This window comes from Balearica regulorum, chromosome 5, assembly GCF_011004875.1.
Source record: "Balearica regulorum gibbericeps isolate bBalReg1 chromosome 5, bBalReg1.pri, whole genome shotgun sequence".
Lineage (NCBI taxonomy): Eukaryota > Metazoa > Chordata > Aves > Gruiformes > Gruidae > Balearica > Balearica regulorum.
The window spans coordinates 9,463,718-9,490,982 of NC_046188.1; the positions used below are offsets into that span (position 1 = coordinate 9,463,718).

The 27,265-nt window shown below is 38.6% G+C and overlaps 1 protein-coding gene across 1 annotated transcript in view; it reads left to right on the plus strand.

Moving 5' to 3' along the window:
* Positions 1 to 25,452, plus strand: part of NUDT14 (nudix hydrolase 14) — a 61,116-nt gene extending 35,664 nt beyond the window's left edge. Inside the window, exons 3-5 of the mRNA XM_075753390.1 lie at positions 7,004 to 7,068; positions 12,161 to 12,398; positions 23,629 to 25,452. Of these exons, the coding sequence (XP_075609505.1) occupies positions 7,004 to 7,068; positions 12,161 to 12,398; positions 23,629 to 23,869 (544 nt within the window). The 3' untranslated portion in view covers positions 23,870 to 25,452. The remainder of the gene's footprint in view (positions 1 to 7,003; positions 7,069 to 12,160; positions 12,399 to 23,628) is intronic.
* Positions 25,453 to 27,265: the final 1,813 nt, after the last annotated feature.

The window sequence follows — 27,265 nt, forward strand, 5'->3', positions numbered from 1 at the left end:
ACATGCTTTGATGTCTCATTTATTTTGCAGTTGAATTTACTTTCTATTTTTTTTCCCTTTGTTATATGAAAACAGGGTGCTGGCAGGATTGTTTATTTCAAAGAAATTGTCCAGTATCATATTCTCTGCTTGGCTGCAAACTTTACAAGTAGATAGAGATTATGTTTTAAAGTGCATGTATATGGATTTGTTAGCACTTAATTCATTCTTCCACCAGTCCGATGATTAACCAAACATATGCTTCCTTCTTTATGGTGTCATGAACAACTTCCTGCTGCAGTTCAGTTTACTGAAACCAATCTTCCTTTAGATTTTTTCCACAGCATTTTTTTCTTAAGTATGCATGTCTCACAACTTTATTCTGGTTTTACTTATTATTAAATATTTAAGTTGTATTGGAGAAAGCATTCAAATTTTATCAGAATACAGAAGTCTTCTAGACGTCTCTAATTATCTTTTGCCAAATCCACTTTATCTGTGATTAGTATGAAAGGCTGAACGTTTTTGTCAGGAGCTTATAGCTTTGCTTTTGTAATAGGCTGCTTTTTAAGCAGCCAATTGGATTGGTGTTGGCCTTTGAAAAATGTAAAATGCTTTGAAGGAAGACTTAAATGAACTAGGAAAGATTGTGCAAGCACACACATTTAATCTCAGCACTATCTGCATTATAGTGCAGTTAAAGCTCTGGGAAACTAAAGGAATTGCACTGGAGAATAATCAAAGGGTACAGCTTTATTACATGTCTGTTCTGAAAACGAAGGGACTGTTTTCTCTGGCTTAAGATACTGGGTGCTGCTCTGATAAAAGGAAGACGACAGCACTTCAGATACTGCATTAGAAGTTTTCAGGGACGTGTCCAACTATGAAACGGATAGTTAATTTGAATACAGAAGTCACACAGGGACTACATGCAGTTCTTTCTCATGGTCACCCAAAATAATTTTGAAATGACTTAAGATCAAGTAGGCCCTCCTGAAGGATGAATCCTCCCAAAGAATTACTTTTGATTGTTAGTTCTCAAACAAGTTTGGGGTTGGGGTTTTTTTTTTTTTTGATTATCACTTTAAGATTGAAAGCACAGTCATTTCTGGTTTGAACAAGAAAAGGACACTTTTTCATTAACATGCTTTAATCCTGATCTGAGGTGTTCATCAAACATTATAATTCCATCTAGTCTTTTTAAAATATAGTCTTGACATGGAAAACAATATGAAAGATCAGTTTGTCAACACTGTAGGAACAAAGCAAGCCAAATTCCTATATCTTCAAGAAGCAAAACAAATTTATATTTTAAAGATAAAATAATTATAGGACTTCTAAATGATTTATTTATTTTCTTACTAACTTTCCTTCTAGTATGATTACTAAGTCTTGACATTTTTTCCCTTATGAGCCATCTAGGCAAAAATATTACATGTATGTTTTATATCCACATGCTCTCCAGCAGAGATTAATATGTGTCTCTTAAATAATTCTGTGATTACACACTACATTTGATTATTTTCTTCTGATTGTATCAAAGGGATTTTTAATACCAAATATCTGTTGAGAGTCAAGGGGACTGATCAATGACTTGCTTTTATTCCTGTTTGCTGTTTTTGTGTTTCTTTTTTGGCATCTGCCATTGTTTTTTCTTTGTCTTCTTTGAGAATGGTAACTGAGTTACCACAAACTCTGATAATGTTGCGGGGGTTTTGGTGCTTTGTTTTGGTTGGTTTGTTGCATTCTTTTAAAATCAAATAACATTACTTCCTAAAGTCTCCATTATGGAGCTGAGATTATTGTTTGTAAGCAGCACAAATGATATTACAGACTTTCAACTAATTTTGAGCTAATTTTTAGCCTTTAAAAGTAGGTGGAAGTGGTTGAGGTTAAGAGCTGGGAAGCCCAGGCTTTCAATGTTAACGTTAGTGGTTTTTTAGGTGCTTTGTCTTCCATTATTCAATTCTGATCACAATGTGTGTGACACACACATAACCCATGCTAGACACAAGGAGATCCTGAGTTGCTCTTACAATGATTAAAGAAAGGTCAGCTTCTTTGCCCATGTTACCTCATCAATTACTTAGCATACTATGGTATTAGTACAAGATTATCTTTAAAAATCCTCATCTCCAGCCTTGAGAGTCTTATTTCATTCACAGAAACACAAGAGAATTTTGTCCTTTTCTTTGCTATTACTATACTGTGATTTTTTTTTTTTAAATTATTTTTTAGTTTTGCAAATTCACATTTGTAAAGTACATATTAAGGTCGCATCTAAGAATAATGAAAGGCTGAATCAATCTTTTTTTATTAAAGGATTTCAGAAGTTTGTCTCATGAAAAGCATTAGTAAGTGTTAACAGTTGCTTTGGATTAACTGTAGCCCAGGTCAACAACTGACAAATCATCAAGATAGAAGATTACCAAACTGATGAGTACAAGGTGAAATTACTTTTCTACATTAAAAAAAAACCCCAAATCCAACAACAAAATGCAAACAAACCCTTCAGACAAAAAAAAAAAAGCCAAACCCACTGAAAAAAGCCAAAACACCCAACCCCTATCCCTCAAAACCTTCCTTCAAATATTGGAGCTCAAGAAGTATATGTTCTTGTAGCTTTGGCAAAGCTCATTTGCTGATCTTAATTGCTAGGATATATTTCAAAAGAATTAACTTTCTGTCTGTCCATATATGTGTGCACATTTAACAGGATGTCAGTTTTCATCTGTCCTACCTCATAACTGCGGTTGTCAAATAGTGTGGTTTTTACATTGCTCCTAGAAACACCACCTTCCTTTCTCAGGTGTGAGTGTGTGAGTTGTAGTAGTATTTCTATATAAATGTTTGCTCTACTGGAATGTTATAAAGCATCAGTTACCATGAGTTCAATAAATACAGAGCTGTACTGTGTTTGGGGAAGGAAGAAATTTGGAAGTAGTTTTCTAGGCCAATGGCACAAAATGAAGTAATTTTCTAAAATCTTGTAAGAGGTGTTTTCAACTATAAAGGTTGTATTCAGGTGGGTAATCTCTTTCAATGAGAGTCTTAAAGGTGGAGGAGGAATTAAGATTCTGGACTCCTGTGTTGCAGATGTCCATGGGTCAGTCATATTTAACTTCTGCACGTTGGGAAAGCCAAATATCCATTAGAGAATCCTAATGCTTACCTATTTCACTCAAGGTTTTCTTTGAAGTTTAAATGGTTAAATGCTACATGAGATCCTTGACTGAATAGTTGGAATCCCTTTAAGAACACAGTGTGTTAGATGCCAAGACCAGGCACACTTTAACTGCAAACTTGAGTACAATAAAAGCTCAAGTACAGGTTAGCTGATCTGTGTAGATACGTCTTGCTGACATTTTGGGTATATCTTTCTTAAAATATTTTAAGACTACCCTAATTGTTCCTATATTTATAGAAAAACAGTGTCCTACATTATTGCACAGTAACCTGTTTACATGTGTGCTTTCTTTGGGAAAAAGTCTCCTGTAATTGGAGTAGTGATTAATTGCATGTATAACGTGAGCAGGAGCTACTGCAAGGGGAAGCCAAGGAGGGGTTGGGCTCAAAGCTGAGCAGCCCTGTGGTCTTCACTAGCCCTGGAAGACCCTGTACAAACCTGTGTCCTCTCTTAATATGTTGTCTTTCTGTTTGGTTGTAGTTCCTAAAGCAGCCACCAACAGATGCAGTGTGAGGGATCCAAGTCTCCTTCAATGGTCCAAAATGATCTATGTCTTACAGAAGCAAATTATAGCTCCTGAATGACACATAGAGCACATTTTGAAGAGTTTTCTTCAACCATCTCTTGCCTACAGAGGTGGCAAGCCCACCGGCAGTGGCAGGTACTGAATGCAATACCTGTGTGCAACACTTGTGCTGTGTGCTTAGCAAGTCCCAGGTGCAGATCTGGGGCTCAGTGGCATTGCGTTTGCATAAATGACCTGTTCTTTTTGCACCAGCAATTTCCCTGGCTGTCAGCTGCTGGAGGAATAGCCAGCAAAGATGTACAGCTATGGAATATGATGAAAGTAATAATCTGCCACCCAAAATGAAAAGGTTGGCAGGTTGAAGCTGAGACACTGTTTCATTTGTTTAGACATGTTATAGCTTGTTTTTAAGGTATGTAGGCAAGTTTTGGATCCATCGTGATCTTGTTACATCTGAGTATTCTTTTTCTTCGTAAAAAATAACAAAAAAGTGGTCTTGTGCTCCTCTTTGGGACATGGGCACATGAAGCCTGTTGCTGGGTTAGGATCTTTGTCCATTTCAGAATAGATTCTTGTCTAGGATCCCTCCCTTTTTAGGAAAATTGGCTGGGCTTTTTTTTTTTTTTCCCTCTCTTCTCTTCTCTGCTAACATGCAGCTTGGGCTTTGGTTGTCTTTTCTATCTTTTATTTGTGAAGATATTCCCAAAGTCATTGTGAATGTTTTAATTTTTTTATTTTATATGTTTACTCTTTATTGATTACTTTAAAGCTTATAGATGCATATATAATATTCCAAAATAGGATTGGTTGTAGTATTTTAGAGGGAATTGCCTTGAAACATAAAATAGCCTTGTAATATCCAGTGGTATGATAACACTAAAAGATGTATTCGTAGTAGTCCTTTTTGGTAGCCTGTATCATCTGTAAAAATAGTAATCTCAATTTTGTAGTGAATTCTTTGTATGATGATTTAAAACTCCAGAAGATAATTTCCTTATCTTATAGGCCAGACCAAACAGCTGAACCCGCATATTTGGGTTGTTGCAGCAATACAGAAACCCGTTGGAAGCAGTGGCTCATGGGATCCTCCACTTAGATCAATTGAACAGTCTTGCCCTAACTTTCTATAATACTCAAATAACTGCCCTGAATGCGGCTTTAAGTGGGTTTTCAGAAGTTACAGACTTAGTGACCTGTGGAAATATTTCATGTTATATTGTTTCTTGTGGAATAAGAAATACCAAATGGCATTTGTAATGTCACATTCCTCCTAAGAAGGTGTAATTCTGAACTTTCTCCTCCATGACCCTCCAACTATGACAAGTAATATTAGAACTTGTGTGTAGTGGTTTGTTAAAAAAAGTAAATTTATGTTCAAAATTGTTTGTCAGTCTCTCAGAAAATTAGAAGTAATTAAATAGAAAGTTCTACAGATTTGTGCCATTTCTGTACCCTCTTATCTCAAGATGGTGTGAGAAGCAGACAATTGTAATAACTTGCTGCTACTTCTTTCCAGCTTAATTTGATCTTGTTCCTTAATTCTGACAGATTGTTTTTAATTTTCCCATCTGTTCCACAAAAATCTCAAGTGATTGACTCTGAGGAAAAAAAATAATGTCTAATAGCTAAGCTATTTTTAATGAGTTGGTATGAGTTATTTAATGAGACATGCTGAAGAAGGCAGGCCAAGTGAAAGATTGGGCTTGGGGTGGTGGATGTAAAGAAAGGTAAAGGGCAACTGTATGCTTCGGGAAGTTTCTACTCTTCTCTTTAACCTCAGCTTTAGACTGCTGCTGTCTCCAGTTCCAGGCAGTGCACATCCTTAGACCCATGGACACAAAAAAAAGGTTCAGTAGCAGTAATTCCTTTCCCTCTTGTGTAGTGCAATGTCTACCCTCAGACAGTACTGCTTTGGAGAGAGGGACAGTCATGCAAAGGATTAAAAAAAAAAAAAAAAAAATCAAAGAATAATACTTAAATAAAGTTAAAAACATTGTAGGCTGTGGTTTAACTTCAGCTCTTGTAGCAGCCTGCACCATAACTCCAAGATATTCTGGTTTTAGGTGCCTGTAAACAGACACAATGTTCTTCTCCAGCCTCTCTGAGGGCTAAACCCCTTTGCTTTAAAATGGTCTGCAAATGACATCTCCTGGGGCAGGAAGCCATCAATATGCAGTATGGGTCTTTCAGAATAGCAGCCATGAATATAAATGTTAACATCTGGACTTCTCCCTTCTGTTTTGTTTTTTATATATTATTATAATAAACATTAACATTATTTTTAATAATCATCAAATAGCAGTTTCTCTGGCAGCTTGAGACTTCATTATTAAATCAAATAGTGAAAATAAATATACAGCTCCTTTACAAGGAAAGTTGAAAGTTTGACTCAACTCTACAAATATGCCATTGTTAGTCTCATCTATTGTAGAATTCATAGAATAATGAATTAACTTTCCAATTGCATACAGTGAGGCATAACAAATGAGAGAATGCTGCCATGGTAATGAGCAAAATATACACTTGTTTTTGCAGGTTTTAATGGGCTACCAACTAAGGAGAGAGACTTTTGTCTGCTTTTTTTTTTTTTTAACTAGTAAAACCCAGGAGTAATTTAAGTGAAAAAGACAGCAGGGAACACTAGTACTCCACACTTTTAGAGCATCTCCAAATACTCAGCTGGTCAGCTTTCCCTATGACAGGTATTTCAAGCAATCAAAGAGGACAGGGGAAAGATGTGACTCTTAAACCATTGAATGTGGTAGCAGGTAAAATTGCTTCTGGTTTAAATTTGTACAAAATTGGACATGGATGGTGTGTGTTTTAAGGCCCAGGCTCAGCACGTAGCCACAGATAGGAGATGCTCTGTGCTTATACAGAAGTCTCTGGCTCTGAATGAGACTAGACTGTGCCTAAGAGTTAGACTAATCTAATCTGGAACTGATATGAGGGAAGAAAACATTTCTATTTTTAAGGATTTTTTTCTTGTTATTACTATCTAGTAGCAATGTTCCTAGAGATGGACCTTTTTTTTCTGTTGGGGAGAAGGAATTGATTGGTGGCTTACTTTGTCTGCGTGGCAGGAGACAAAAGTGAGTTAATTTTGGATAAATTCTCATGGGCTTTGGGAACATGACCCATTATCTATACCTCTTGATGGATTTTGGACAAGGATCTTGTTACATTGTGGCTTTAGTAATAAATCTTCTATGTATTTATGTAGTTAAAATTAAATTCACAAGATGTAAGTTTAATAGTTCTGCATTAATCCTTCATAAAGCATTGATCTTTTGTTTTTTTATCTTCTTCAGTGTGTCAGTCCTGATCTTTAATACTTCTCGGCAGTGCTTTGTTGTGGTGAAGCAGTTCCGCCCAGGTAATCCTCTTTTTTAGATTTACTTTTGCTCTCTAGTGAATCAAGCTTTCAAAGGTTTAGCAGTTAAAAGTTGGTGCATCTGTGGTGATAAAATCTTTGTTCTATATTCTGTTTCTTTGTATGATAGCCCACCCTTTTTAGTTGGTCAGAATTTCTAACCAGGGAAATTTCCATTACAGATGAAACGAATGATCAGGGTAGCCTTACATTCTTTTCATTTACTAGCTTTTCGGCTAGTCATTGTCCTCTTTTGGATGAAATTACAAACAGCTCTACAATGGTCATGCAATAGATGGGTTTTATTTGAAGTTCCTTCTTGACCTATCTAGTATTTAGTAGGCAGCTTCTGTGCAGAAGCACAATTTTTTTTTTCTTTTTTTGTCTTAAATATTCCTTTTTTAATGTGCTGTTGTGCATTGTATACTTGGGAATTTAAAATGAGGGAATTTTAGGACTGTATGCTTGTTTATCAATATGCCGACAGCTTCATTTTACCAGTTATTATTATGAATTTAGGTTACTATTTTTTCCTGACTTTTGTATCAGTTATTTTAATTCAAAGCAATATTTACTTTTTGGAAGTTAAAATGAAATGCATATTCTCTGCATGTTAATTAAAAAAAAAATCACAAGATATTTCACTGTTGCTAAGAGACCATTTCAAGGCTGTTCATGGTAGACTTCATAGGAAACTTTCTAGGGTGGTGTCATGCTGTCGTTTCTTACTGACAGTGATTGACTGGCTCTTCAGCAGTGTGCAGCACTGTTATACTGACAGTGTGTACTTCTCATGAAGTACTATATTGACTAGTATAAAGAGAAAGTGTTTGGGGACTGTTTACAAGGGCTTGTAGTGATAGGACAAGGGGTAATGGTTTTAAACTGAAGGAGGGGAGATTTAGATTAGATATAAGGAAGAAATTCTTTCCTGTGAGGGTGGTGAGGCACTGGAAGAGGTTGCCCAGAGAAGCTGTGGATGCCCCATCCCTGGAAGTGTTCAAGGACAGGCTGGATGGGGCTTTGGGCAACCTGGTCTAGTGGAGGGTGTCCCTGCCCATGGCAGGGGGGTTGGAACTAGATTGTCTTTGAGGTCCCTCCCAACCCAACCCTAGATTGTCTTTGAGGTCCCTCCCAACCCAACCCATTCTATGATTTATCAATAATCCAATGTCTTTTATTTGCCAGCTAAATAAAATGGCTTGTATAGCTGTTGCTTTCTCTGAGGCAATCTTAGGCAGGAGACATGTTGATTACATCATCCATATGGAAGTGTCAAATCTGCCTCAAAAGACTAGACTGTTCTTGGAGTTAAACTGTTCCAGAGACTGGACCTGCCTGAAACCTGGCCTTAGGGACAGTGGTCAGTCAGACATCCGATAGCAGTTCAGTGATCGCAACCATGCCCTGACGTTACTCACATCACTATAATTATATTGCCATTCCATGGTTATTGTCTGCCTTGGTGCCTGTTCCACATAGGAAAAATAAAGGCCAGGACTTTCTCGTTGCTTGCCCCTATCCGGGTCCCACCAGGAAGGCGGTAGCTTGTTACTTGTGAGCAAACAGCTGCCACTCACTCACCAGGCACGTCCCTTGCACTTGTGCTAGTTAACATATGTGCTTGCCTTGCCTTAGGGCATGATGTCACGATCAGGTTTTCTCATTGAAGTCTGTGCTGCTTGTAAAGGCAGTCAGCCCTCCCTGTGTGTATATTCCCACCCCATTCCCTTTGGTAGCACCAGCCCTTACGCAGCTAAAGCAGAGGTTTTATATGGGTGCAAACGGGTAATTTTAAGGGTTAGGCAGCTTATCTGACTGGTCTGAAAGAGTTCATGCTGGCTTGAGCGGTGGCAGAAACGCACAACTGGGATCAGGCAGACAGGACCATATTTTTCAGTGTACTGTGGACTTAGGTCATCTTGAATGATCATAAAATCACACATTTGGAAAGAGCAGAGAGAAAAAAGTTACACATAAATCTCAGTAGTTTCCATATAGTTCCTCACCCGTGACTGATAGGCCATGGTCTTGGTCAATGCCCTTTTTGGTAGTCAATTAACCACATGTTTTCAAATATAAGAAAATAATATGTTCCTGGGAAAGGCTTAGTACTGATGAACATGTGCCCTGTTTTTTTCACTGTAAGTATAATGACGTTTCAATGGATTGTGGTGTTTGGATTTGCATTGACTTAAAGTAAACAGTATCAAAGCTGTGAATCATAAGCCATGTTCTGTTTCAGGAGGTACAAAACAACGGTGCAATCAAGAGAAATCAGAAGTTTAAAGGACATTCCCCAGTCAGCTAAACCCCACTAACCCCTCAGTCCATACTCATGTTTTATTCTCCTTAGGGATAGCAAACAAGTCCTTGTATATGAGTCATCTAACAAGGCTGCTTTGAATAAGTTATGATCTTATTTGATGAGTTTGGTTGCGCTATCTATCCTTTGTCCCAGCTTTGCAGAAAGGCAGGCAAGTACATCAATTCTACTGGAGTTTCCACTCTGAGACTTCTTAAAGCTGCGTGGCTCTGGGGTAATTAGTCAAGAAGTTTAATGAGCACTAGATGGTTGTTTGAGTCCTCACTGTGCTGCTGCTGCTCATTGCATGTGTCCATCTGATGATGGAGGAGACTGCCCAGTGATGATGAAGTGGCAGTTTCTGACCAAAGTAGCATAAGCCATCAGAAGACAAGAGAGCAGTCAGACCCAGGACTAGTGGGTGGGTGACTGTGCTGGGAGCTGAGTTCTTGCTTATGTTTTCTGCTCTCCAAATGCTTTGTGCATTTGCAATAAGCTGACAACCTGGGATGAGGAAGAGGGGAGTCACAGGTTTCCCTGTGAAGATGTGCCCTAGCGAATAGGCCACAGGCTGCTTTTCCATCCGGTACTTTATCTTCCGTGGTGCATCACTTGTGCAGTCAATTTTGCACTGTCAGGAGCGGTGTGGGGGACTCCTCTGTTCCCTGATATTAGCTGGCAGCTTGGGTTTTCCTGGCTTTGCTTATCTATGAGAGATAAATTGAGTTTGAACCTTTCTGAGCCTGCTGATAATGAATTCATGCTGTGATTCCTGGTGAATGCTCTGATTTTTGGTCTCTTACAGAAGTGGCTGGTACTGCTTCTTTTCTTCCTTAACTGCAGAGAAAAGCTGTTAGTGTGCTTTGAGGGTCGGCTTTGCTCTGAAGAGGACTGCTGGATTGGGTCCTTTTGGGAATGTAGGTTTTGATCTACGTGGAGCCCAGTTGTGCTGAGGGAGAAGGAGAATGGCAGGTGCCTGCCAGAATGACAGAATGGGTTTCAGAGATTCAAGAGACTTGTAACAGAGAGTTACTTTAATCACAGTTTCATATTTCTGTACCCGCTCTCTTACCTGCATCCTGTTTTGGTGCCCAAGTCCTTTACTGGGATATATGCATTGTCCTTTTTATAATTACTGATGCAGATAAGTCAATATTGAAAAAGCAATACAATCTTAAGAGTATTTGGCTCATCCTAGAGAGATCCTGGAGGTAGTTGTCATTTATGATACTCGTCATAGCTTTTAGAACTATTTGGAATAATGACAATAGACACCCTTCAAGGATCTGTCCTTCAGACTCTGCATGGATTGGTTTTTTTGCCACTTTCTTGCTGCATTCTAAAAACAAAACTGAGCTCTAGTCATGGTTTTCAACTAAGAAATGGAGGCTCCTTTTCTTAAATGTTTGAATCTCAAAGGCCTAGATGTATCTACCGCAAACAGTTTTGAAAGTTTTAAATTCTGGAGAAAGATTAAGTTTGGGGCAAACTTCTGCACTTTGTCTTTCTTTTTAGACTGATCTAGACATCTCCCATTCAGGTGCTGAACTTCGTATACTACACTTCTGAGGCAAGAAGCATTATAGGAGGAGCCTAGTCATCAACTTCTGGGGTACAGACTCTTCCCCATAGACCAAGTACCTGAGAAGTCACTTCTATGCAACAATATTTCTTTAGGGACCTTGTTGTATCTCACAATTTGAAGAAATAACTTCCAGTAAGTGGAAGAACAAAAAGTTGTCCATTAAACTTGAGCTTTTTTATATAAAAGTTCTATAAGATTTAGAATGGGAAATAAAAGATAAGCTCATTTTAAAACGATGTTAGGTGTATTGGAAATATACATGTAAAATATTTTAATGAAATAAAAATAATTTCAAATTTTAAAATAGTTTTATTCAGGGTGTTTTATAACACCCTCATGGTAACCTTTTATGAAAAGCAAAGGAATAGACATGAGCAAATTTCAAAGAAGAAACAGGTGGGATTATACCTGTAAGCTAAAGTTACAATGATTGGAATTGTCAGTAGTGATTCTTTGTGTGTTAACATCCAGTTCTCACCCAGGCAAAATTTCTGTTGACATCAGTGAGAGGTTTTGCTTAAATAAGGACTAAAATCTGGCATTTGCACTTTCTTTAGGAGTGCATTACAGTGCCAGCTGTTTGTAGATTAATTCAAGAAGTCTTTTTCAGACTCCACGCAGGAATCTGTGCAAGGAACTATATGTTCAAAAGAGGTTCTTTTTTTTGTTCTTTTTTTCTTTTTTTTTTTCTTCAAACAAACATACATGCTTTTCATACCCTTTCTAAATAACAGCTGAGTTGACAGGCTGAAAGACTCATCATTGTGCACATGGTACATAATGTACAACCCAACTTTCCTGCAAGATAACTGCATAGTTTAAATTAGATCCTGATATCCGCATTGCCCAACAAATGGAAGCTGTATGGCACTTCTGGAACTGAGATTTCTTGGATGAACTACCTTCCTTTTTTAATGTTTATTTATTTTAAGGTGTGCATGAATTCATTCCAAGTGATATAAGCACAAATAGAATTTAAAGAATAATTTTACAGAAATGGCAAGGGAACCTTTGTTCTCTAAAATTCCAATTTCAGTGTGTCATCATTTTAACAGATAACACAACTGAACTCTTTGTTACTCCCAAGTACTCTTATGGTTAGAAATTTCCAGGCAAAATTTTTGTACCATCTTTTTTTCTATTTAATATGAATAAACTTAACATCCCCACACACATTTTCTTTTGTGGTTTGTTTTTTTTTTAAGCTGTTTACATGTGTGAAGTAGAAAGGCATCATCCTCAAGTCTTTCAGCATCAGGACAAGGAGAGCTTTTCTCGTCTAGAGGATCCCTTACCTGCTGTGGAAGGAGTGACCTATGAACTCTGCGCTGGCATTGTAGACAAGCCAGACCTTTCTTTAGAAGAAATTGCATGTGGGGAAGTCTTAGAAGAGTGTGGCTATCGTGTTCCCGTTACAGACCTGAGGAGGATCACTTCTTACAGGTAAATAGCAGTAAGTTAAAACACTGCATTTTGTTATTTCACACATTGCTGAAGTGGCTTGAATGTAAATTACTGTTCTCTGTTTCCTTATTTAAGCAGTGTGTTGGAGGAACATGGACATCTGAAAGTATATGAAAGGTGTAATTTTCAGCAAGTGAGAGGAGTATTTACAGAGACTTAAGGAATTATAAACTCATAATTATGGGATTGAGTTCCCAGTAAGAATGATACTATTGTGATTTATGCCAAAGACTATTAGAACTGGGAAAAATTGCATTGAGCTCTTCAGAGCAGTTTGTCACAGCACTAGAAAACAGCCAGTCTTTCTGTGTCAAGCATTTTCCGTCTCTGTTACTCTGATTAACACTAGAAGCTGCCCAAGATAGACTCTGATTTACCATTAACACAATTTTGCTAAAGCATGAGAACTTGTACTGTTCAATCTCTTCATAATATTTGGACTGTAATTAAGCCTCCTTTGAACTGGACAGTAAGTAATGTTATAAATGAAGATTTTGCTGATTTGACTTTGAAAACATCTACATTATATTTTTTGCAGGGTTTTAAATAGTTATTGGAAGAGATTTTAACATGTTTTAAAACATATATTAGGAGTAAGAGGAAAACTTAATATGTAAGAAGAAAAACAGAAAATGTGAGTTGTTGGAGGGGAAAAAAAAACCTGCCAAAAAACCCCCAGGAGAAACTTTGCACACAGCTTTAATCCCATTATATCTCCTTCCCAGCTTTTAGTATTGTTATCCAAAATGTATGTGTGTTTGTATTTTACAGAGAAAGCAGCAGGGTTTTTATTTCTTTATTTTGCTTGACATCTCCATTGAACTAGGCCCTGTCATTGGTTTTTAATTTGGGAATTAAATACAAATCCACAGCTGTCAATCCTGACAAATGTTATTTCCTGCTGGATTAACAGGCAGTGCTTCTGTTGAGGGGAGGGGGTGAATCAAAGGAGCTGTCTTTTGCAACTCCTTGAAACTAGATTAAGGTTTGTTCTACTGAACGAAAAAGTGCCTGCTAGATTTATGAGCAAAAGCTGTCGGTAGAATTTCATAGGTTGGGTGACACTGACAGGCCATAGCACGCAGATATATACGTATGTACATGTAGGCTTGTATGTGTATACAAACTCAAATAGGAAAAGAATATAATTTCTGTAGTCATAGAAGTTTGTAGCGTCAGTGTAGATGTTTGACTCAACATTGATGATTTACATCTGGCTAAAACACCGTGTGTTTTTTGGTTGATAAATGTCTTTGTATCTCACAGGTGGTTATTCTTTCAGTTGCTTTTTTTTTTTTTTTAATTTTTGTTGACTTGCAAAGAGAGTATACAATTGGAGTTTTCTCTGTTGAGAGCCGTGCAAAGGACGCTTAATATGTTAATCCCCCAATCCAGCTTTGTCTATGTGGGCACAGCTTTCTACCCATGGAGATCCATGCTGAAGTCAGGACCTGTATAGTATTTACTTTTTTAGATTAATACAAAAGTTTGAAGCCTCAAAGATGATATTTTACAGTTTCTTTTGTTGGATGTGCTGTGCTATGTATTAGAATTTTATTCTAAATGTTTGGGTCTTCCTATTAGGAGTGTCCTGATCTTCCTTCAGCCAAAGACTGGCATATCTGTCTGATCCTTTGAGGACTGGATGCAAAGACAGGAAGTAATTGGTTGCCCTATGCTCTGCTAAGGACATTTTTTTTCTGTAATGGCTATATTATATATAAGAATTTCAGGGCTTTTTCTAAGTGTAAGAGTGTTTTTTTCTAAATGGTTTAGGCTGTTTCATACTGTGACTGTCAATACAAAGCATTGACATAAATTATTACATTAATGCATATGCATCCCATTAATAATTACAATACATCATGCACTTCTACTATTATCTGTCATCGCAGTGATCCATATAATAGTTGTTCTATATTATTTATTGATCCAGTGCATCAGATCAGAGAAAAGCCTTAGAAATTGGAAGAAATTTTGGGAGGATCTCACCTAGACTGCTCCCCTTCCAAAGATCAGGCTCAGCTGGATTTAAATCACTTCTGACAAATGTGTATCTGTCCTTTCTCTAAAATCTGATCGTTTCATAGCCTCTCCAAGCATTCTGTCTGAAGTCTATCTGTACCATGATCAAGTTTTTCCTTGTGTCTTGCCTAAACTTCCCTTTTTTCACTTCAAGCCTGTGACTTACTACCCTCTTCCCAGTGCACATGAAGTACTTCTGCACCTTCCTCGTATTCATTTGACCATGTCTCCCCTTTATTTTATTTTTGCCTACGCAAAACCATCTTAGTTGATTTAAGCTTTCTCTTTAGACGATGTTTTTTAGCTGTCTGATCATTCCTTCTGCTGTCCTCTGCCTTCTCTCCATCTGGTCTGCATGTTTCTTAAAAACATAGTGCTCAAAGTGGAGCGTAATATTTTAGCAGGGGCTTTAGCAGTGTCAGACAGAGTGAAACTGTTATTTCCCTAATCTTACAGATGATTTTGTTTATATGCTCTAGTTTGATGTTTGCATTTTTCCAGTGGTATTTTGTTGTTGACTTATGGTCCACAATGCCTCCCGTCTCTCAGAACTGTTTTCTGCAGCCATGCTGCACTGACATTCACCTCCTGTCTGTATTTATGCTGTATTCCTGCCTGAACACAGAGCCTTGAACTTGCCTTTACTGAATTGCATCCTATTTTTTCAGACCATTTCTCCAAGCTGTTGGGATGATTTTGATTTCTAATATTAATCTCTAGTTACTCATAATTAATCTATCTATCTCAGCTTTGCTACCTGCAGTCTGTATTTCAACATACAAGTCCTAAAACAAAACACTAAATTATATTGAATGGAGGATGGTCCCCAGTGGAATCCTATTTAGTTTGTATTTCCAATTTGACAGTGATATCCATTCCATGAGTACCACTTTCATACTAGGTTTACACCTATTTCAGTTTCTTCAATTTCTAAGTATATCATGATCTCCTAACTTTATAATGAAACTGTCAGATAGGGTTCAAAGCCTTAATAAACTGAAGTTAGACTGTTTGTGTTGCTCCTCCCATCCACAAGACCCATTATCCTATTATAGCTGATATTTTTTGACTGCACTTGATATATGTCTGACAGATCTGTTAGTTGTCGTTCTTTCTTGATGCAAATAAAGCTGCATTAAAATATTTAGACAACTATAATTCACAATTACTGAGTTAAGTCTATTAGATTTTTGTAGATAACTCAGAGTTGTGTGCATGGTGAAAAGACTTGCATACAAACAAGGGATTCTGTGTCATCACACCCCTTGGTATGAAAGAAAGAAGTTGTCTTGTATTCCTAATGACACGTCTTTCTAGAATGATGTTCATGAGAAGGAAATTGTCTGAACGGATAAAAGCAGGACTTGAGCTGGACCTGACAGAAGGATAGGGGAAACAGAAGACACATCAAATGTAGAGGGAGAAACAGTTTTGGGCTAGGGAGGTCAATACAGTTCTGTGGCTAATGAGTTGAGAAGGGGAGGTCATGGGCAATGTGTAGGAAGAACTCAGAGCAGGGCGGGAGGGAAAGCAATAGAAGATCCTCAAGTAGAAAAGGGGAAAGAAGCAATGAAGGAACAATGCAGAGAAAAAACATGGACTGAGAACTAAATGGACTCGGGGAAAGTACATTCGTGGTGGTGGAAAAGAATTCTCTTTAACAAAATGAGGAAAGTACTTAGACTGTTCAAGCAGAACTTTGCTCTTTTCTCAAGCAGCTGGAGCAGTAAAGATTGGAGGTAATCTAAGAGTAGCTGTGGAGTCAATGAGAAATCAGGGAAGAAGCCAGGAGTTGGGGAATTTACACTAGTTGAGCAAGAGTCTTAGGAACAAGTTGTTCCAGCAACAGGAGGACAGTATGGCGTGGGTGAATGAAGGAGACTGGGTTGGGGGCAGATAATGAGAAAGACAAACATACTAGGAGGGACTTCACTGGAGGAGGGCAGAGGAATCACACTTTGAAGAATCAGAAATATCTGTCTTATTATAGAATAACGCCAGCCAGAAGGTGAATTTAAATGCAAATGGTTCATTTTGCTGTGTAGGTGGAGGCAGGAATCATTCTGGAAAAAAATCTGTATTGTTTGCAACCTGTGTGGTGAGTTTCCTCTTAGAATGGCTACACAAATTGCTACTTTTGTGCTTGGCATACAATAAGTAACCTCATTTTGGTGTTACAAAAAAGTTTGTTTTCTGGGGTTTTTTTCCAAATGCAAAATTTTGTAAATTCACAACTCTGGATTTACTTGTGTATCAGATATAACAAATTTTCTATCTGTCATGGTATCCCAGCAGCTTCCAGTTTGAATCTCAGGTGAAATTGAGAGTTAGTTTGTTAGGTTGAAGTATTGCCAGCTGTCTTCCTTGAGACTTGTTTCTTTACCAGACAGGGGCAGGGAAATTTGTTGTTGTTATTAAATATGTTGTTATTGCCATTGCAACTTACAATATTTTCTTTTAGTTCTTGAAATGTTTGGTCTTCTTGAAGACTATTTATAAAATTATTTGGATTTAAATAACGCCTCAGAACATCAAGACAAAGTTGAACCAGAGCTCCTGGGTCAACTTCCTTTCCCCTTCATTCAGTCTTTATTTTCTCTCAGAGGTTGTTAATAAACTCTTAGCTATGAACTGGATTCAATAGGAGCTGCAGGTTCTCAGCCCTGCTGCAAAAAAATCAGATGGATTACTTTAAGGGCCTAGCTATATTAATACAGGTACTTACTTTAATCTTCCTACATTTGATTTTTTTCCAAAAGTACACAACAAAGAAGAGCATTCAGAGAATTAATATTGGATGTTCCAATTACTGTGCTATGGCTATTAGCCCCTGTGCAAAGAGGTAAAAATGGTTTGTATTCATAGGTTATTATGTAGAAAGAATAATAGCCTTGAAAATGTTGGAGTGCATTATAATTAGAAAGATCACCTGCTAGTACACCTGTTGGGTGATGGCATAATATAATATAATTTTATGTTAATTACTTCTCTGCTTTTTTCCTGCACCTGCTGCTTATAGTGTCAGAACTGTACAAAGGTCCTAAGAAGTGACAATAGGAGCTGCATGTCACTGTTCATCAGTTTACATGTTGCATGCCTAAATAGATCTTGATTTCAGCATAAATAACAGAGATTTGTGTCACATTTATTTGTAAACGTGAATTATGTATTCACTATATACCCAAATTCTGCATCCAAATGGTTTATATCTTACAAAAGGATATATTGCATTTAGGAATTTTCACATTAACTATGTCAGATTAAAACAAAAAAAAAGGTATTTCTGTGTTGTTAGGAACAGGTAAACGCTGATTGTTTATAGATTTCATATTTGTTAAATATTAAGAAATGATGAGAAATTTAGCTTTTAATTGCTGTCTATCAGAAATCTGAATTAAACTAGTAAGTCTTCACAATGATCAGTCAATTTATTTGTTCCCCACACTGCAGCAGAGTAGAGTATAAGATGCTGTTTATTTTCTCATACATGTTTGTTCCTTCAAATTAAAAATGTAAAATTTAGGAAAGTAATAATTATGAATTTAATAATTGGTTGGCATAGATGAGCACCCAGACATGAGAAGAAGACAAAGCTAATCTCGAATACGTGCTTTGAATTTCGACCCTGCTTACAAATGCGTGTGTATGCATACATGCATACATGTGCCTGCAGACGCTCAGTCTGAAGAAACAACTCACTGTTAGTGAGCATCGGAAAACATACAAGGTGGGCTCAATCTCACTTGTGGCTTTTAGGCACTACTAAACATGATTATTTTTTTCAAGCAATAAGATTCTGTTAACGACTTGTGATCAGAAATATGTACGTAAGGTATCATTATGCTTATGAACTTAGACATAACAAGCGAAAAGTCCCATTTCCATTTTTTGAGCTCTTGTTCGTATGCTGTTTCTTCATACATTTAATAAAAGGGAAGAGCTAAACAAAGGCTTTATGATTGCTGCTATTGCCGTGTTTCAAAAACAGATTGGAGTGACAATCTGTCTCTTGTATTTTCCCCAGTCTAAGAAGGAAGTAGATAGAAAATACTCCACCTACAGCCTTGTTCTGCCAGCCAGTCCCACCCCTGGGCAGGAGGTGAGGAGAAGCGCTTTGAAGTCCTTCTGCAGAAACTCCTCCTCTGCTGTGCTGTTGCATACAAGTGGTTGCCCACAGCTTTGAAAGCCATAGCATGATTTAATCACAGTGTTTGAGTATGTTATTTAAAATGAAATATGGGAATGCAGCGTACAATCATGTTTTGATGTGTTAAACTTACGTTTAAGTTACTATTGTGATGAGAACCATACCACTTTGGTATTCTTGCTTTGACATGCTTACATTCTTAAGGTTGCTGTCGTCAAAGGTAATGGTGGTTTCTAATTGTCCCTGAAGCAATGCTAAAAGTTTAGTGCCAATAGTCTTTTGGTTTTAAAAGTCTCTCTGTTGAAGTTATAGGGTTTGTGAGCTTAAGCCCTAATGATTTGACAAAGAGTATTTGTCAGCGACATAGCTGTTAATTGAACCAACTATAAACTTCTCAGAGGAAACTGATCTTCACCATGAAGAGATGAGGAAAACAGCTACGTTTTGTATACATCATTTGCATTTGTCCCACAGTGGTAAATGAGAGTCAAGCACTGTACGGACACATGAAAATACATCTGGAACAATCAGCTGGGTCAAGCCAGGCTTAGTAGGTCTGGGTCAGTATGAGCCATGACATGCCTGGTCTGGGCAATGTGATGCTGACCCTGTGGAGTGAGACTGAAGCCCGAAGTCTCGCCCTGGGCTGGTGCTGTTAGTTCAGAGCCTGCTTGCCCTCCCCCAAACCAAGCCTCTCTGGTACTGGGGAGGGGAAACACCTTTATCAGAAAGGTGGTTTTCCCAGGGTGAAACTCATCACTTGCAGTTCGGGTGTGCTGACCCCTGTGATTCCCACAGATGCAAAGCTAATGAATATAGCTGTAATCTGTTAATAGGTGACTCATTTCAGACCATAGCAAAAGCATTTTATTTGTAATGTGAAACACTAGTGCGAGGAAAAGCATATGTCACAGACTTGGGATAGAGGAAGAAGGTAGCAGGAAAAGGAATATAACAACAAATAAAGGCACATCAAAATTCCTTAAACATCATGCTCAGAAAGTACAGATAAGTGTGTAAAAGCATAGGAACATCCTAGTGACAGATAAACCTGAAAGCATACTGAAAACATAATAGCCATCTGTTGCCTATTTACCAGGCAGAGCCACCTTCTGCCTCTCTCCTCTCTTCCTCCCCTGGTCCCAGTACCCAAAATCACTGAAATGCATGCACATTTTCCAAGGATATGTGCTAAAATACTTTATTACTTCAACCAGATGGAGGCTCAGAACAGCTTCAAAGCAACAAACCTGCTAACGCTGGATTTGTATAAAAATCAAAGGTACTAAGACAAATGAAATGTCAATAGCATTGATTTTGGGACAATTGTCTAAGGGCAGGCAGGATACGTTAATATCTAAGAGTCTGGAAATGTTGTGAAGGACAGCAGTCAGCAATATCAGACAATAATACATTTATTAAAGGGCATTCCACATGGATACATGCAAAAATGGTCAATTGGCAGAGTAAGATAGAGCATTTAGAGTAAGAAATAACAAATGAAAAAGGTAAGAAATACACCTTTTTTTATGAATTAAACTATGTTACTGTATCTTTCAACCTCTTTCTGAAACCATTGAAATGGACATGTAGTTAGAAAATAAATAAAAACAGTCCATACGTTTGTAAATAATGTCATGCAATAGTCTCCAAAGTCACCCATCTAAATAGTGAGGGGATTCTAAGTAGTCTTAGAAATGTTAAATTTGCTCTTTTGGGGAAAAAGTAGAATAGAATAACATGACTATTAATACCAGGACTTTTGATTTTATTTATATATAATTTGGAAGTTTTAATTAATTTTTAATTAATAACTCATGGCAAAGTTGCACCAGAAAAAGATAAGTTAGGTAATCAAATAAAAAAGAATGAACATGGGGGTATGTCCTCCCTTCAATATGTATTGTTGCAATTTTTTAATTGGTTTCTGTGGCAAGTTATATGCCAGTATATGTGAAGAAATGCCATAGCTTTGGGCGTCATAGCAAAGACAAGACATTAATGTCCAGTGCTTTCATCTGTTGAAGTATATTCAGCGTTGTAGCCACTCTTGATCTATTTAGTTCATAAAAAGAGAAACACTGATTTAATAGAAGTATCATATGAGTAAATACAACGAAATAACAGCATATTGAAATCACTCCATGCTATTTGAGCTATAGTGGCAAGAAACTGAATCTTACAGTGTAGCACCTCAGGAAGCAGTTTTCCTTTACTTCAAAGAAAAGATGGATGAAAAGTGAATTCCTGTGATTTCCACAGCTGCAGCGATTTCATAAGTAAATGGTCACAGGTGGTATAGAAGCAGATTATGCTGTAAATAATCAAGCCAGGAAGTTCTCATAGAAGGGCTTCTTAAATAAAGTCTCTATGTTTTTGTGTACAACCTTTACGTAACCTTTACATCAAATGGACGTGGGTATACTCAACTTAGGATCATTTTCATTCTCCAGGTGCAGCACCCCAGACGAAGCTCAGATTTGATACTCATCAGAAATAACAGAATATTAAATACATTATGCATAGCCCTGTGTTTTTTCATGGCGACTGTAGAGACCAGCAAGCAACATTCTTCATCTTGCAAATTTTACTGTATAAATTAACTTGTGTTTTTTATTCTTATTATCAATTACCAAAAAACAATCTCTGAACCCCAGGCTTCCTATGTTTATTTAATTACTAAAAATAAAATTCTTGCAGAAACAATTGAAGAACAATCACTATATAGAGAGAAAAACAGATCCAGATCTCTAGTTGCTTAAAAAAAAAACTCCTTTCTGCCTCCTTACACAAGAAAAGAAGGAAAAGAGGGAACACAAAATGAGCAAGCAATGTACTGTTCCATTGCAAATACATTCTCTCAATGAGGCTGCTTCCAATGGACATCTACACTCACGTGTGGATGTGGCTGTTAGGGACATGGTTTAGTGGTGGACCTGGCAGTGCTGGGTTAACGGTTGGGCTTGATGATCTTAACAGTCTTTTCCAACCTAAATGATTCCGTTTCTATGCTTCTATGACGTAGCAGCGGCAGTGAGGTGTGGGTAGCACACAGGTCAGTGACAGTTATCGAGGTGACTAAGCTGAGGAGACTGTTCACTGAATGACTAGAGCTTAAATACCCAGCCATGATGGATTGTGAAACGGATCCGTTCGCTCTTAATCAGCATTATGTTTCCAGTGTTGCCTTTAAACATTATCTACTATTGCTTGATAATACCAAGAAAAATATATTGGATTTTAACACAAAGGGAATCTAGTAAAGTGTGCCATCATCCTCACGGCAGAAAGGGCACTTGAGCATAAAAAGGAGCATTCCAACTTTTGCGAGCTGGTTGCTGATAGCAGCTTGATGAAAAATGGCTCTTCTACTGGCAAACCATCTCTGATTGATAGTCATCAGAATAGCGTACAAAGACCAAGGACAGGGGCTGCAGAAAATAGGTCTTTAAGGAAAGTGAATACTGAATCAGATTAACTGAGGAAGGAGGTCATGTACTTTGGTGAGAGTGGAAGAGAGAGGGAAAACTGTTAGTCTGGCCTCTTGCTGCATCCTAGTTGGTCACATTTTATTGGTTAAAATGTGTTTCAAAAAACCCACTACTAACACTGAAATAAAGTGATGAGCCCAGAATGACAGAAATCCCATAGCAGCCTTTGAAGTTCCTGGAAGGGCAAAAGGTGCTTTCGTTTCTTGAGCACTTCTTGGAGATACAGGAATGATCCTGGAGTTGTGAAATGTCTCTCCCAGAGTCATAGAATGTACCAGAAGTAATTTTAGGAAAAGAATTAACTGGTTTGCTCCCTATTCTGTGTTTTAAAAAAGAGTGTAAATTGATGTAAGAAACCAGCTTCAATAATCACTATTAATTCTCCAGCCAAAGTAATTGCCAGTGTTCTTGGAAAATTGAGGGACAAATGATTAATTCCTGCTATGGGGTGTGATTTATGCTGGATTAACTGAAAGATTTAGTTGACTAATGATTGAGTAAGTATGGATATACACTCTAAGATCATAACACTGCTACAAATCTTAGAATCCTGTGGATGTATAATAATACAGAAGCTAATTTTTCAGCTTGCCCTAATGCCTGATTCATAGTTTCAGTGAACTTTGGATCCAGATTCAATGCGAAAAGTCGCTTGTAATTATGCAAAATGAAGAAGTTGCGATTACAATGTGAATATTTTCTTGGAAGGACTAAATGAGTGGATTATGTACTTATCCCCTATTTAATGATACCTAAATGAAATAGTCCTAAGGAAATAGAGGATTAGCAAATAAGAAGTATAATACACAGCAAGCGGTCTAGCTGAAGAAAGACCACATAATCTAAAATATCCTCAACTAAATCCACTGTAGCAAATTTAGCAGGGAGACTGAATTACTTCAGATAACGTGCGTGTTTACTGTGGTCCATTGGGGTCAAGGCTAAAGTTCAGGAAGGACAGACAAAGACTTTCAGGCTGCCTTTCTGTTCCTGTACCTATCCAGTCCATGAGTAGACAACTCCAGCTGTGAATGGACCTAATCTTCTTAAGAGTAAAAAAATCTAAATATTTGTGTAAAACCAAGCAAAAATGTAGCATGATAGCAGACAGATACACCGACAACCTTCATTCTGTTGTTTGTAAGTCCCCTCTGAATCACTGTGCAGTCCAGCTCTCACTTGGTCAGTTGAAAAAACTTCTGTTGACTTCAGTATATGGAGAACAACAGTTCACCAGTTCAAAAACTTTTTTTTTCTTTTATTTTCTCCCAAACTAATGTTTTACCAAAGTTGCAGAATATATTTGAAGACAGCTCCATCTCATAGGCAGCTGTACTCACAAGTGTTGGTATTTCTGCATGAGAGTTGCAATCAATTTCTGTATTAACGAAACTGCATTTGTAGGTTCTAAATGACATTAGTGGAGAATAAGGACATGGATTTTTATGTTCCTTAGTGACACAAGTGAAGGACCCCAGTTTCCATTGCTAGTTCCTAGCTACCTCCTTTTTATCTAAAACAATGTTTCCTCTCTGCTTTTTTCCAGGTCTGGAGTTGGTGTGACAGGTTCTAGGCAGACGTTATTTTATGCAGAAGTAACAGACCAGATGAGAACTGGTGAAGGAGGTGGCCAGCCTGAAGAAGGAGAGCTGATTGAAGTTGTAGAAGTACCTTTACAAGACGCCATGAAGTTTGCTTATGATGAGACTCTCCCGAAGACGATGGGTGTCATCTTCAGCTTCATGTGGTTCCAGAACAACATAGCACCCAAGCTACCAAAAAAATAAAATCAAAACATCATAATTTTAAGAAAAGCTTTCCTGCTGGTTCGGTGGATACAGAAAACTGCAAATCTGCCAGCCTCAATCAACTCAACTTTTCACAGAGCAAATCTTTCCTGAAATAAATTTGGAAGTAAAATCTAAATTAAAATTCTGACCCAATTTCCATCATCAGCAAAACATTTACTGCCTTCACTGGGGCCAGGATTTCCCTCTGAGAGGCAAATGTTGATTTTTGTGCAAAGGCAAAGTAAACATGCCAGTTCTCCTTTCTTATGGCACTGCTCTACCACTATTTTGAAGAGTTGCTCAGGACCTCAGTGCAGCTGCTCTACCAGCCGGTCTTGGGGGTCTGTACGTCCTGGCAGCTGTGTATTCTCCGTAGTTTCTGATTTTTTTTAGGGGAGAGGCAGCAAACCTGAATAGTTGCAGATACCCTAACTACATTCCTGAGCTGCACAGCTTTCAGGGAGCAGCTTTCCCTGTGGTGTGTAGCTCCTGTACTGAGAAAACGTTTGCATTTCTGAACATGCAAACCTTTATTTCATAAGCAAACATGTCTGTAAATCCTTCTGCTAATGTGTCATTTTGACAATAGACCAGCTGTAAGATTATGTGCTTCTGTTTGTTCCCACTATAATGCTGAGCAGCAGCGATGGTGATAGAGGGATGAATGATGGGGGCTTCTACGGCAACACATGCTTCTTTGTTTGTTTTATGGGTAATACTTGATTAATTAGATCAAACTTTGTCCTCTAGAGTGGGACTCGAGAGGCCAAATGTTTTTAATTTAACTCTGAGTTTACTCATACCAGTTATTTCTCTGAGGTGTTCTGTGGTCTCAGTTTCGTTATCGCCCAAATGGGAAGAATGGGACTTACCCCTCAGATAACGCTCCTTGAAACAGAATGATCGGAAGTGCTTTACTGAGAGATTTTATCATCATTTGAGCAATTTACATTGAAGCCCGTGCAACCTGCACAGATGTTCTGAGCAACACAATTTGATTTAATAAAGTGGTCTAATTAGAACGTATATTATTTGTTCTATCAGTGTAGTTTAGATGTGGACTGTTTGTCATGTGAAGCTGTTAGGAGCATGAATGAAAGAAAATCAAATCTGGCAATTTAATTATGCACTGGTTTATGTTATTCACTGAGTTAATGTTAATTAACATGACTCCATTATATGTGCTTCTAGGATTACTGAGTACTAAATCTGTTTAGAAGATGAGTACTGTGAATACACATACTTTCATATAGCAACTGGAATAAATGCCATACAGATGCCTGATGGTATCCAGTGGCTGGTTTAAAATCACTGCATATCTAAATAGGTGTATAAATAAATAACTTTTGTGAAAGTTCAGATGCATTTGCATTGAGCTGTGCCTGGTCTGTGGTGAGTCAAGGGCTGAGTTATTGTGAAAAGTAAATAAATTCTGTCTGATGTATTTACATTGGAAGGTGATTTAGACTGGGGTCTCTGCTGCTCTTGTGTCTACGGTGTCGAGTACAATGTGTCCTGATTGCTGCTGAGGCCTTTACGAACTACTATAATATGTATAATAAAGAATGTCTTTTATTCCAGGCTGTAGTTACCAAGGCATCTATTTGATTCCATCAAAATTATTACACGGTAGCTTGTTGATCCATTTAGTGTCAAGGTGATGGGTGTGCGTGTATACATGGCAAAAGCCTTTTTTGCTGCATAATGCAGTAATTTGGAAAAATAAATTGGTGTTGTGGAGAGGGGTCAGAGTTTGAAACTTTTTAAAGCAGCATTTATACTGTCTGCCCCAGAATTACATATGGTTCTTGGTGCGATGCTGAGAGCTTTCCCCAGTCAGACATTCCCTCCCCTGCCGCATCCCGGACCTGCAGTCGGTGCTTCACAAGGTGCACTCACATCGCATTAACGACCTCGGGGAGAGCCCAAGGCTTTGACCCACCTGTGTGGGTGACAAGCGTTCAAAGTGTGATTCATCAGACTAAATGCACATTTCACTGATCAGTCTGTCTAGAACTGCCTTCAAATCGCAGCACCTGCATTGGGCTAGGAGTCCTCGGACCAACCCTGGAGGAGGCAGGTCAGGCAGCAGGGATCTGTCGTGCCACCACGCAACCTGCACATTGTGAACTGTGCTGGAGAGAGCACACAGCCGGACCCAGCGAGGGGAGGATGAAGGTCCTAAAATCTCTGCGTGCAGAGATTGCATGTGCCTTGGCTGCATGTCTTTGAGCTGTACAGTTCAAAACACAGGCGTATTTTGCCCGCTCCAAGGCGCTGTGGCTGTCCCTCTAACGTACTGTCCCTCCCCAAGAGCACGTGTGCTGGGGGAGCGCCAAGGGCAGTGCCAGACTTGCCAAAATCTGGCCCAAACTACCGCTGCTGCTCAGAAGGCCGTTCCCCATCACTCAGCAGGGTGGAGGGCTTGCAAGTTGTACGTGCCTGAGGTCTGCCCGCTTCCCAGCCCAGCCCCGGGGCATGCAGGGTGATGCAGAGGAGCCACCTCCACCAGAGCAGCAGCAGGGCTTTCCCAGGCACGGGATGAGAGCGGGAAGTCACGGCGTGGGAAGAGGGGACGCGTGGTGCAGCAGTGCAGAGAGCCGTGCGGGGAGGGAGGCCACAGCCCTGACCAGGGCACAGGGACAGCCCCTGCACCAGTCCTCCGCTGTGCTTCGAGGCGACCTCCCCAGTGCGAGCTACAGGCTTCACACTAACCATTTTTTATGCAATTGATAATTTCTTTTCTGGATAACCGTGTCAGAGGGCAGTTGCATGAGCTGGGCAGTCCCTTGGCACTTCTCCATGATCCAGAAGGCCGGGCGAGAGGCCGGGCAGCAGTGTCCCCACCTCCCAGGCCGTCCCTCCCCAGGGGTCTGTTGGGCAGACACCTACAAAACCCCGGGGGACTGCGGTGGCTCTGAAGCCTCTGCACCCCAAGGGATGCTACACCCAGGCCTGCGCTCTGCCCGGCCGTCCCCGCAGTTTGTGATTCTCAACCAGAAACAAAACGGTCATGGGATTACTTCAGTTTCCTTCCACAGTTTGGGAGTTTTCCACAGAAATAGCAGTGATGCAATATAGTGAAAGCTGTGCATAAGCGGTGCTGTATCTGGTGTTTGGCTTTGCAATATTAAATATAAACATATCGTCATCCTTTTCCTGTTAATTTTGGTGGGGATTTTTATAAGTAATTAGGAAGGTTTGAAAATGCAGGAGAAAGGGCTTCAACTTTTTTCAAAACAGTAGATGATTCATATGTATAAAAATAAAACCAGAGCAATTCAGATGCTACTTCTCTCGTCAGGGCTCATTTCAAAGATCATAATTAGAGCAAATCTGATATACATCGGCCAAGCCTGGGCAGGAAAAAAGTGCTTCTAATGGAAGCTTGAA